This window comes from Macaca thibetana, chromosome 14 (genome assembly GCF_024542745.1).
Source record: "Macaca thibetana thibetana isolate TM-01 chromosome 14, ASM2454274v1, whole genome shotgun sequence".
In the NCBI taxonomy this organism is placed as follows: Eukaryota; Metazoa; Chordata; class Mammalia; order Primates; family Cercopithecidae; genus Macaca; species Macaca thibetana.
This window is the reverse complement of record NC_065591.1, coordinates 67595512-67608770: the sequence shown is the minus strand read 5'-3', so window position 1 is coordinate 67608770 and position 13259 is coordinate 67595512. Positions and strand designations below refer to the sequence as shown.

Below are 13259 nucleotides of genomic sequence, written 5' to 3'. Positions count from 1 at the left end.
TAGTAATTTAACCCCCCCAAAATTGAAAATAATTAACAATCAGAAAAAAGTTTTTAAAACTGTGGCAGCTGTCCCAAAACTTAACACATTTGCTTTTAAATGTCATTTACAGGTTGTTTCTACTGCACCTACACCTAGTCAACCACTAAGAAAAGGAAAAGATTTCCTTAGAAAATATTTCCAATCAATTAATTTCATAGACTTAGCAATAACAGGCTTAGAACCCGGGTTTAGCCAGGAGGATACAGCAAAAATATGTAATAATAAAATGTACAGGAGCTCTGCTTCTGGTGTAAAAGAGTAAGTACGCAACAAATTGGTCCTCTCATAGAGGACACAGACTATGGATAACAGATATAGACTATGGAAAAAATACAAAAATCACTACTTGAAAGTTCTTGAGAATGATCAATGGCAGGCATATTTTGGAGTTGAGTCAGAACTTGGCATAAACAACCAATAAAATGAAATTCCCCTTTTCTGTGGCTTTTCCCTGAGGGTGGCTGCAAACTCCAAAAGAAAGTCAACTTTCTTTCTGACCAGAGGAACCAGGGAAAAATGGTCAGGCAATCAAGAGTGCAAGAATAGAGGAAGGCAGAGAATGGGCACCCTAGATTCTGTTTAAATTCAACCTAAGTCTCTTAAGTCCTATACTACACATGCGTGAGACAAACAGAAAGAAGCTTGTGCCTAAGGGTAAAAGGACTACACTGAAATCTGAGCCAATGTTCATTGCAGGCATGACAGTTTGAGTCTAACCAAGTTAACTATCTGCTAAAATAAAAACATCAACATTTTTTGGAACAAAGTAACAAAATCCAGAGATTCCACCAAATTACATTCACAATGTCCAAGATACTATGCAGTATTACCCAATATATGAAGAGTCAGGAAAATGTGACTCACTCTCTAGGGAGGAGAAAACCAACAGATGCCAACCCCAAGATGATCCAGATGTTAGGATTACCAAAAACTTTAAAGCCACTCCCACGAATATGTCAACAAAAATTGAAATATTCTTATAGTGAATAAAAGGATGTGAAATATCAGCAGAGAACTAGAAAATATTTAAAAGGTCCAGATTTCTGCTCCTGGGCAAGATGGAATAGGAAAAAAAGAACACTGCCCAACTAATTTTACCAGGCTACCATAATCCTACTACCAAAATCCGAAAAGGCAATTCAAAACATTGTATCACAACATCCCTAATAAATACAGGTGCAAAATTTCTTAAATTATTACCAAAGCAAACCCAAGACAATATGAAGGAAAAAAAATTATAAGAACAAATCCAACAAAACACAGAAATAATTATATATTATAATCAATGTAGGTTTATTGCAGAAATGCAATGTTAAACATTTGAAAATAAACCAATAAGAGAATAAAGAAAAAAACCATATGATCATTTCAATGGATATAGAAAAACCATCTGACAAAATTCAATGTCTATTCATGATAAAAACTCTCAGAAACTAGGAATAAGAGGAACTTCCTAAAATTAATGAAGGGCATTCGTAGTACTATATTTAATAGAGAAACGATGAATGGTTTCTCCCTAAAACCAGTAACAAGGTGAGGATTCCTGTTCTAACTACTTTTTTGTCCAACACTGTAATGGATGAAAATCAAATAAAGGGCATAAAACTCTACAAGTTTGCCGTTATGATTGTTTACACAGAAAATCCCAAAAAACTATAAATAACTAGCATAATGAATAAGTTAATAAAACAAGATTGTAATACAGAAGATTAATAAGTTAAAATTAATTGTATTCTTACATACTAGCAGCAAACAAATGAGAAATAAAAATTCAAAAACAGTTCCACTTGTAATAATGCCTCCCCTGCCAAAAAACTCCCATAAAACACTTAAGAATAACTCTAACAAAAGATGTCCAAAATCTCTACAGTGAAAGCTACAACATTATAAAGAGAATCAGAGAGAAATCTAAGTAAAAGAGATATACACGATGTTCACGGACTGAAAGACCTAATATTGTTAAGACAGCAATTCTCCATAATTTTATCTACAGCTTCTTATCAAAATTCCAGCAGGCCTTTTTTGTGTGTGTGTAGGAATCGACAAACTGATTCTCAAATTAACTTGGAAATATAGAGAACCCAGAAAAACCACAGAAGTCTAAAAAAAAAAAACAAAGTTGGAAGATTTACCCGGTCAAGTTTTAAGATGACAAATCTACAATAATAAGTGAGTTGGCTATTGGGGAAATACAGACATATAGATCAATGGAACAGAATAGAAAATCCAGAAATAGATGTACACATATATGATCAATTGATTTTGAACAAACATATCAAGGCAATTAAATGAGGAATGAAAAGACTATTCAATAAATGATGCTAATCATGATATCCAATGATGGATATCAACTGGATATCCATGCAGGGGGAAAAAATTACCCTTACTTATGTGATACAAAACAATGAACTACAGAACTGTAAGAATGGTGGATTGGAGATATACATGTAAAGCCCAAAACTATTAAACTGTTAGAACAAAACAGGAGAAAATTCCTGTGACCTTGGGTTACGCAAATATTTCTAACACAAAAATCCCTGAACACAAAAAATTAAATTAAAATTAAATACGTTGGATTTCATCAAACTTCAAAACTTTTGCTCTTTAGAAAATACTGTTAAGAATACAAAAAGGCAAGACACAGACCAAAAAGAAAGTATTCCCAACACACAAAACAGAAAAAGGATTTGTATACAGAAACACACACGTATACTTACAAACCAAAAATAAGAAGACAAAAATCTGAATTAAAAATGGAAAAAGACTGGTTGGGTACGGTGGCTCACACCTGTAATCCTAGCACCTTGGGAGGCCAAGGTGGGCAGATCGCAAGGTCAGGAGATTGAGACCATCCTGGCTAACATGGTGAAACCCCATCTCTACTAAAAATAAAAAATAAAAAAAAAGTTAGCTGGGCATGGTGGCGGGCGCCTGTAGTCCAGCCACTTGGGAGGCTGAGGCAGGAGAATGGTGTGAACCCGGGAGGCGGAGCTTGCAGTGAGCCCAGATCGTGCCACTGTACTCCAGCCTGGGCAACAGAGTGAGACTCCATTTCAATAAAAAAGAGAAAAGACTTCGGGAGGCTGAAGCAGGAGGATTGCTTGAGGTCAGGAGTTTGAGGCCAGCCTGAGAAATACAGCAAGTCTGCCTCTACAAAAAATAGAAAATTATCTGGGCAGGTGGCTACTCAGGAGGCTGAGGCAGGACAACTTGAGCCTAGGAGTTTGATGCTGCAGTGAGCAATGATCGTGCCACTGCACTCTAGCCTGGGTGACAGAGCAAGACCTTATTTCCTTAAAGAAGACAGCGGGAGCAAGAGAGAACAAATCTGAAACTACTTTACACATATACTAGGACTGAACAAATGAGTACATAAATGACAGATAATGGGAGCCAGGTTTCTCACTATCAGAAAAAGATAATACAAATAAACAACATGAAGGGGACAGCTAGAAAGCACTTTGTGGTATTAAAGTATAAATGATTAGTATTAACTTTTCTTTTCTTTTCTTTTCTTTTTTTTTTTTTTTTTTGTGAGACGGAGTCTCGCTCTGTCGCCCAGGCTGTAGTACAGTGGTGCGATCTCGGCTCACTACAACCTCAGGCTCCCAGACTCAGGTGATTCTCCTGCCTCAGCCTCCCGAGTAGCTGGGACTACAGGCGCCTACCACCACGCCCAGGTAATTTTTTAAAATGTATTTTTAGTAGAGTGGGGTTTCACCGTGTTAGCCAGGATGGTCTCTATCTCCTGACCTTGCGTTCCGCCCACCTCGGCCTCCCAAAGTGCTGGAATTATAGGCACGAGCCACCATGCCCGGCCCCAACTCATTTTAATACATAGAGAGAGAGAGAGAAACATGTGCATACATAGCTCTGTCCACTGAGAGATCCTAGAAGCAATCCAGTGGCAACAAGCCCACATCTTGTTTAATATCATTATTTAATATTTGATATTAAATTTAATATTTTAATTTAATAACATTAAATAATAAAATCATTATTTAATATTTTAATTAAATTAATAACATTTAATATTTGTTTAATATCATTATTAAACAAAAGGAACAGGGCTCTTGGAGAAATGGCTAATTCTAGGGCTGGGATGGGGAAAACACAAGATAAGACTGGATCACATAGTGCCAAGGAGTAAGGAAGTCTTTTAAAAACAAACAAAGAGATAGGGGTGTATCAAAAGGACGTAAGAGCCAACTGGAAAGATCTCTCAATGGCCAAATCCAAAACTGAGCAAGAAAATAAATAACATAGTACTGGATTGTAACCCAAAGTATAAAATAAACATGCATGAGCCCACACTAGCAAGTCATTAAATAAACAAATAAGTGGTGGGAGAAGAGACACATTTTCCTCTCAAAGAATTTCAAATAATATATGTACATATTCCCCCATCCAGGAGGTGGAATTTAATTCCCTTCCTCTTGACTGTAGGCTAACTAAGTAACTTGTTTTCAAAAAACAGAGTATTGAAAGGGAACTTTGTATTGGAGAAACCTGGGAGATATTACCTTAACCAAAAGACCGAGGTTTACATCAACAGTGATTAGTCAGTGATTTTAAAAAGGAAAACAAACACATAGATAGGAGAAGACTAGGAAAAAATGATGACTAAATCCAATGTGGTTTCCTGGACTAAATACTGAAACAACAATAGGCACCAGAACCCAGTCAATCAACAGAAAAACATCAGACAAATCCTAATTAAGGAATATTCTATAAAATACCTGCCCCGTCAAAGCCCTCAAAACTGTCAGGGTCATCAAAAATAAGAAAAGTCAGAAAGATTTTCAAAACCATGAAGAATCTAAGGAAGTATGATTACTATTACTATATGCAGTATATTTTCCTGGATAGGATTATGGAATAGAAAAAGGACATTAGTTAAAAGCTGGGGAAAAAAAAAACTGAATCTTGGTTCCATGGACCTTGGTTAACAATAATTTATCAATATAGGTTCATCAATTGTAACAAATGTACCACATTAAGGCAAGATATTAATAATAGGAGAAATTGGGTGTGGTACATATAGGGTAAGTCCCTGTACTATCTTTGTGATAATTCTATCAATCTAAAACTCTTCTAAAATTCAAAGTTTATTTATTTTCAAAAAGACATTAATGGCAACACTGGTGAAATGTGAATAAAATCCATAGTTAATAATATCATATCAATGTCCTTTTTTTTATTAACCATGCACCATGTCAAATGTACCATGGTTATGTAAGATGTTAACATTAGGGAAACCAGATGAAAGGTATGTGGGAACTCTCTGAATTATCTTGGCAAGTCTCCTATAAATCTAAAATAAAGAGTTTATTTTTAGTGGGCAAAAATATTTTAACTGATACTTCTTTTTTTTTTTTTTTTTTTTTTTTTTGAGATGGAGTCTCACTCTGTCACCCAGGCTGGAGTGCAGTGGCGCAATTTTGGCTCACTGCAACCTCTGCCTCCCGGGTTCAAGTGATTCTCCTGCCTCGGCCTCCCAAGTGGCTGGGACTACAGATGCACGCCACCATGCCCAGCTAATTTTTTCTACTTTTATTAGAAACAGGATTTCACCATATTGGCCAAGCTGATCTCGAACTCCTGACCTAGTGAACCACCTGCCTTGGCCTCCCAAATTGCTGAGATTACAGGCGTGGGCCACTAAACTGATAATTCTTAAAAGATGCATGCATATCCAATAGGATATGAAAAAATGCTCATCATGGAAATACGATTCAGAACAAAAAGAGAAAATGCTATGTAACTGCTAGAATAGCTAAAATGTAAAAAGACTGACCTCTTAAATGAAGTGGACAAATGCTTGAAAGACACAAGCTACCAAAGTTCATGCAAAAGGTAAATTATTAAAGAAACTGAATTCCCAGATCAAAAACCTTCCCACAAAAAAACCTCCAGACCCAGATGGCTTCAATGTAAATTCTACCTAACATTCCCACTCCACACGTATTCTTCCAGAAAACAAAAAGGGGGAAAACACTTTCCAAAAGTGAGTTGAGGCCAACGTCACCCTGACAACAAAATGAGACAAAGAGATTACAAGAAAACAAACTACAGACCAACATTCTTTATAAATACATACGCACAATTTCTTTAAAATTTTTTAACAAATTAAATCCAATAATAAGCGTTAAAAAGTAATTCACCATGACCAAGAGGGCTCTCCCCAGGAATGCAAAGTTGGGTTAACATTAAAAAATCAACCGGCTGGGCACAGTGGCTCACACCTGTAATCCCAGCACTTTGGGAGGCCAAGACGGGCGGATCACGAGGTCAGGAGATCGAGACCATCCTGGCTAACACGGTGAAACCCCGTCTCCACTAAAAAGACAATCAGCCGGGCGTGGTGGTGGGCGCCTGTAGTCCCAGCTACTCAGGAGGCTGAGACAGGAGAATGGCGTGAACCCGGGAGGCGGAGCTTGCAGTGAGCTGAGATCGTGCCACTGCACACCAACCTGGGGGACAGAGCAAGACTCCGTCTCAAAAAAAAAAAAAAAAAAAAAAAAAAAAAAAAAAAAAAAAAATCAACCAATGTATTTCACCATAATACCAGAAGACAAAAAACATACATTTATCTAAACAGATACGGGAAAGGAATTTGACAAAATCTGAAACAAACTGTGCGTGATGGTACACGCCTCTAATCCCAGCTACTCGGGAGGCTCAGGTGAGAGGACCACATGAGGCCAGGAGTTCAAGAGCAGTCCGGGCAACATAGTGAGATCTCACCTTGAAACAAACAAAAAAATTATAAAACGTAAGTAAAAATTCAAAATGACAACAGCAGAAATTTCATAAATATAATTAAATGCCAAAAAACGTTAGGCATTCATGTAATGTGAGAAGATGCTAAATTTTTGAAAGTCATCAAGTATGAACCCAATTTCTTATAACACAGTTAATCACACATGGTCTTGGAAGGTAATCCGATTTCTTTCAACATCAAATATGCCTTCTTGTTGAATTTTTACTTAGGTTAAAATGAAAATGATTTCTTAAATATTGGAAATGGATGGGTTGGAATACAATGGCCATGGGCCAAATTGAAAAGTAAATGAGTAAAAGACAAATAGTAAAGTTTTCTAATATGCTACAGGTAAACCTTAAAGTGACTCACTAACATGTAGATGGCATTATTCTCTAACATTCTCTAAAAGGAAACAAGTAAACCAAATTATCTGTCTCTATTGTCAAATGATTGTGGGAAAGCTGTTTCCCTTCTTTAAGCTTCATTTTACCGTCCTATTTTAAGAGGACATTATGCTAGATTCATTCTTAAATTCAACAAATACTTACTGAGCACCTACTGTGCGGCAAACACTTTTCTAGATGCTGGAAATACACCAATGTAAAAAGAAAAAAGAAGAAGAAAAAAAAAAGAGAGAGAGAGAGAGAGAGACAAAAATCCCTCGCCTGAAAGAGTTTAGAGAGATAGAAAAATATGCAAAATATGTATCATGGTAAATCATAATGAATATTACAGGGAACAATAGAGCAGGAAAAGGGACAGAATGTACTGAGGGGGCTATAGTTTTGAATGGGGTTATTAGGGAACTAGATGATTTCTAGGTTCACGTTCAATTCAAAAATCCAGTGATTTTTCTTCTGTGTTGACTAGGCAGCATAAAAACACACAGTGAACCTCTGAACTTGACCTCTTTAAACTCACACATTCTGTTACCTTGCTCTGTGTCACCAATTATATTCTTTTAAAAACAGGATTAAAAATACATTTTTCCACACTGAGATAAAGCATATGCTGTCATTTAATGAAACAAGTATTTAACAGTCTTGCCTTGGGAGAGGAAAACAAAAATAAAACCTACCAATTTTCCCCAAAGGTTCTAAAAATCCAGCATTTTTATACACTACAGAAAGAATTAAAATCAGTGATTTTTCGTCACCCTTCAATAGTCTGAAATTTAGTCTTCTGCTGGGGCTAAGTTACAACAAGAGGTGGTTTAGCAGCATCTTTGAAATGGAAGATGCTTTTATAGACAAGGAAAGTCACGTGAATAATAAGAATTACTACTACACCTATTGCAGCTACCCTATTTTGTATGTTTGCTACCTGCCAAGTATAGCACTAGCTATAAAATCAGCAACTGTATACAGTTTGAACTAGCATATTAATTTCAAATTCCATGAGAGGGAAGTTTCTGTAAGGTTAAGTGCATTGCTGCTTTTCTACACTTCTACTATATGATTATCTTGGGCAGATCTTCAAGGCAACAAAAAGCTTTCGTTTGGGGATGTAAAGGCCCTCTGCTAAGCTGAGATGGGTGTAAATGACAATAGGAAGATGCCTATCTGTGATAATGAGTTCACACAAACAAATATTTAAATAATTTTATCTAGAACTTAATTTGAAGATCTGAATTTTATTTTAAGTCCAATCCACAGCACAAAGTTCCTCAAAAGCTATTCATATCCAAATGGCTTTAAAAAAAGCTCAGTTTATTAGCCATACCCACTACTGTGCTTACAAAAACACAATATTCATTACAAAATAGACATTTTTTCCACTCCACTAGGAAAAACAACTCAAAATTATATTAATATCTTCAATCTGCCCGTTTGGGTTAGGATTTCTGTTTCTTTGGAAATGGCTCCTTAATAAGAGTTTTCCCAAAAGAGATCACTGTCCACAAACCAGACTTATTTTGCTCAGTCCAAATACTTTTTAAATTCATCTTTTAAAAGTAGATTAGCTCCCATAGTTTATTTTTTTTCCTCCTGGCAGCTATTTTTCATTCACTATATAATTCATGTTTAGAGTTCACATTAATAAAACTGCCTGTTAATTATCTTCTAAGTAATTTTATGTAATATAAAGTTTCATCTAGCAGAATAAAGCAGGCACTTTGCGTGTTACACTATTAGCAGATGGGAAAGTTTATTTCCAACATTTAAATGCCAATAGAACTCTCAGTAGAACATTAATAAGATAAAAACTAACTAAAGGGTTTTTTTAAATTAACCCTAGAAGAATATGATACTCTCCTTTAGAAAACAAGAAGTGTAAACAGGTAAATACATAAAAACCTACCAGCTCATTGCTTGTAGATGTGAGTCTTAGTTTTTCTTCAATTTCCTTCCCAATTTTCTGAACAGTTACCTGAGTCTGTTTAATTGCACACTGGGCTCTATGAAGCCTAGAAATATAAGTTATAGAAAAATGAAAATGAGTTGACAGTAAACTCAACAAAGAGCCTCAGATATAAATGACAAACCTTGAGGATACAAAGATTTAATAATGAACCCAATTTATTTAATTATCTAGCATATTCACAATGAAATAACAAGGAATACAATAAATCCTAAAACATTAAAGCTCTAAAACACCCTTTTTGTACCTGCCTGCCTGCCTCTGATGTATTGTCAGGTAAGATGAAGAACTCAAAGGAGTCGGGAAGAGCCCTGAGAAAGTAATATAGTAAAATCCTATCATTTTATAGATATGGAAACTGAGGCCCAGTGAAATTAAGTGGATTGCTAAAGTCACCGAGAGAGTATCACCGTTCTCAAAGGCGACTATTACTTCTAGGTATCCATAAAGAAAAAAGGAATTCACAGTAATCCCAGCTGAGAAGGTTGAATCAAAGCAGATAGCACTCTCAAAGAGATAAGAAAAAACCAAAAGATGATAGAAAAGACAAATAAGAGGAATTAAATACTTGGCCAGGTTCAAACTAGCAACTACATTTTCAGTAAGGTCTCTTTCAAGGAACAATGAAAATATTAAGAGCTATTTTTATTTTTAAGTTATGGTTTTGTGTTTTTGCTTCTTGGTCTCTTTATCTTTATTTTAATTTTATTTTATTTTGAGACAGGGTGTCACTCTGTCGCCCAGGCTGGAGTACAGTGGTGCAAACATGGCTTACTGCAGGCTTGACCTCCCAGGCTCCAGTGATTCTCCTACCTCAGGCCCCTAGATAGCTGGGACTACGGGCATGCACAACCACGCCTGGCTAATTTTTGTATTTTTTGCAGAGACGAGGTTTCACCATGTTGCCCAGACTGGTCTCAAACTCTGTGTTCAAGCAATCTGCCCGCCTCTCAAAGTACTAGGATTACAGCACTATGCCACTGCGCCTGGTTTCTTTATCTTTAAATATAGCTCATGTATTTCTTATACATTTCCATACCAAATGGTCAAACTGTCTTTATTTGTAGATGACATAATTGTCATGTGGAAAATCATCAGAAATCTACAAAACAAACACTAAAATTAATAAGTTAATTTAGCAAGGTCATGGGATATAAGGTCAATATACAAAAAAAAAAAAAAAAAAAATCAATGATATTTCCGTATGTAGGCATACCTCACTTTACTGCACTTTGCTTTATTGTGCTTCATAGATATTGCTTTAAAAAAATAAACAAATTGAAGGTTTTTGACAACCCTGAGTCAATCAAGTCTACTGGAGCCATTTTTCCAACAGCATGTACTCACTTCATGTCTCTGTCACATTTTGGTAATTCTCACAATATCTCAAACTTTATCATTATTATTATATCTGTTATGGTGATCTGTGATCAGTGATCTTTGGTGTTGCTATTATAATTATTTTGGAGCACCATGAGCTGCACCCATATAAGATAGTGAATTTTATTGATAAATGTTGTGTGTTCTGACTGCTCCACTAATTGGCCATTCCCAGTCTCTCTTCCTCGCCTTGGGCCTCCATATTCCCTGAGACACAACAATAATGAAATTGGGTCAAGCCTTACAGTGGCCTCTAAGTGTTCAAGTGAAAAGAACAGTCCTACATCTCTCACTTTAAATCAAAAACTAGAAATGACAAAGTGAGGAAGGGATGTGAAAAGCCACGATAAGCCAAAAGCTAGGCCTCTTGCATGAAACAGTCAGCCAAGTTGTGAATGCAAAGGAAAAGTTCTTGAAGGAAATTAAAAGTGCTACTCCGGTGAACACGTGAATGATAAAGTAAAACAGCCTTATTGCTGATGCGGAAAGAGTTTTACTGGTCTGGATAGAAGATCAAACCAGCCACAACATTCTCTTAACCCAAAGCCTAATTCAGAGCAAGGACCTAACTCTCTTCAAATTTTTGAAGGCTGAGAGAGGTAAGGAAGCTGCAGAAGAAAAGTTGGAAGACAGCAGAGATTGGTTTATGAGGTTTAAGGAAAGAAGCCATCTCTAGAACATCGACGTGTAAGGTGAGGCAGGAAGTGCTAATGGAGAAGCTGCAATAAGTTACTCGGTAGCTCTAGCTAAGATCATCAGTGAAGGTGGTTATACTAAACAACAGGTTTTCAACATAGATGAAACAGTCTTCTGTTGAAAGAAGATGCCATCTAGGACTTTCATAGCTAGAGAGGAGAAGTCAATGCTTGGCTTCAAAGCTTCAAAGGACAGGCTGACTCTCTTATTAGGGGTTAATGTACCTGCTGATTTTAAGTTGAAGCTAATGCTCATTTACAACTCTGAAGATCCTGGGGCCCTTAAGAATTATGCTAAATCTACTCTGCCTGTGTTCTATAAATGGTACATCAAAGCCTGGATGACAGTGCATCTGTTTACAGCACGGTTTTATGAATATTTTAGGACTCTTGAGACCTAATGCTTAGAAAAAAAGATTTCTTTCAAAATATTACTGTTCATTGGCAATGCACCTGGTCACCCCAGAGTGCTGATGGGCATGTACAAGGAGATTAATGTTTTCATGTCTGCCAACACATTATCTATTCTGTAGCCCATGGATAAAGGAGGCATTCCAACTTTCAAGTATTATTATTTAAGAAATACATTCATAAGGCTAGAGTTTCCATAGATAATTCATTCTTCTAGTGGATCTGGGCAAAATCAATGGAAAACATTTTGGAAAGGATTCACCATTCTGAATGCCATTCAGAACATTCATGATTCATGGGAGTAGGTAAAAATATCAACATTAACAGGAGTTTGGAAGAAGCTGATTCCAGCCCTCATGGATGACTTTGAGGGGTTCAAGACTTCAGTGGCGGAAGTAACTGCAGATATGGTTTTAATAGCAAGAGAATTAGAATTATAAGTGGAGCCTGAAGGTATGACTGAATTGCTGTGATCTCATGATCAAACTTGATTGGATGAGGAGTTACTTTTTATAGTTGAGCAAGAAAAGTGGTTTTTTGAGATGGAATCTACTCCTGGTGAAGAAGCTATAAACACTGTTGAAATGACAACAAAAAATTTATATCATCATAAACTTAGCTGATAAAACAGTGGCAGGGTTTGAGGGGAAGGACTGACTCCAATTTTGAAAGAAGTTCTACTCTGGGTAAAATGTTATCAAACAGCATTGCATGATACAGAGAATCATGCATGAAAGAAGAATCAACTGATATGTCAAACTTCATGTTGTCTTATTTTAAGAAATTGTCACAGTCACTCCAACCTTCAGTAACTACCAATCTGATCAATCAGCAGCCATTGACATGGAGGCAAGATCCTCCACCAGCAAAAAGATATGGCTTGCTGAAGGTTCAGATGATCATTAGTATTTTTTAGCAATAAAAGATGTTTTAATTAAGGTATGTACATTGTTTTTAGACATAATGCTATTTCACACTTAATAGACTACAGCATAGTGTAAACATAACTTTTATATGCACTGGGAAACCAAGAAGTTCATGTGACTCGCTTTATTGCAATATTTGCTTTACTGCTTTGTTGCGATATTTGCTTTATTGGGGTAGCCTGGAACCAAATCCTCAGTATCTCCAAGGTATTCCTGTATTAGCCCCAAACAATTGAGATACGAAATTCTTAAATAATACTTTAATGACAGCATCAAAAAACATAAAATACTTAGGGATGAAATAAAAGATGTGCAAGACTCAACCCTGAAGTCACAAAACATTGCTGCAATAAAGAAGAACTAGTAAGTAAAAAATACATGTACATGGACTGGAAGATTCCATATTGTTAAAGATGTCAGCTTTTCCCAAATGGGTAAATAGCTTGAGACTCCCAATCACAGTCCCAAAGGATTTTGTTTTTGACAGAAATTAATAAGCTGATACTGTAATTTATATAGAAAAGCAAATAATCTAGAAGTGACAAACCAATCTTGAAATAGGCCAGATTTCAAGAGTTTCTATTAAGTTACATAATTAAGACAATATGGCATGGTCATGGAGATTAAAAAATAAATAGATCAATAGAAGAGAATCAAGTGCACCATAATACTCCTACA

General features: G+C 36.1%; 1 protein-coding gene across 3 annotated transcripts in view; it reads right to left on the bottom strand.

The window, feature by feature from the left end:
* UVRAG (UV radiation resistance associated) overlaps window positions 1-13259 on the bottom strand; it is a 336478-nt gene that overhangs the window by 167699 nt on the left and 155520 nt on the right. For all 3 annotated transcript variants that reach the window (XM_050756161.1, XM_050756159.1, XM_050756160.1), the window contains exon 7: window positions 9110-9215. In XM_050756161.1, the coding sequence (XP_050612118.1) occupies window positions 9110-9215 (106 nt within the window). The remainder of the gene's footprint in view (window positions 1-9109; window positions 9216-13259) is intronic.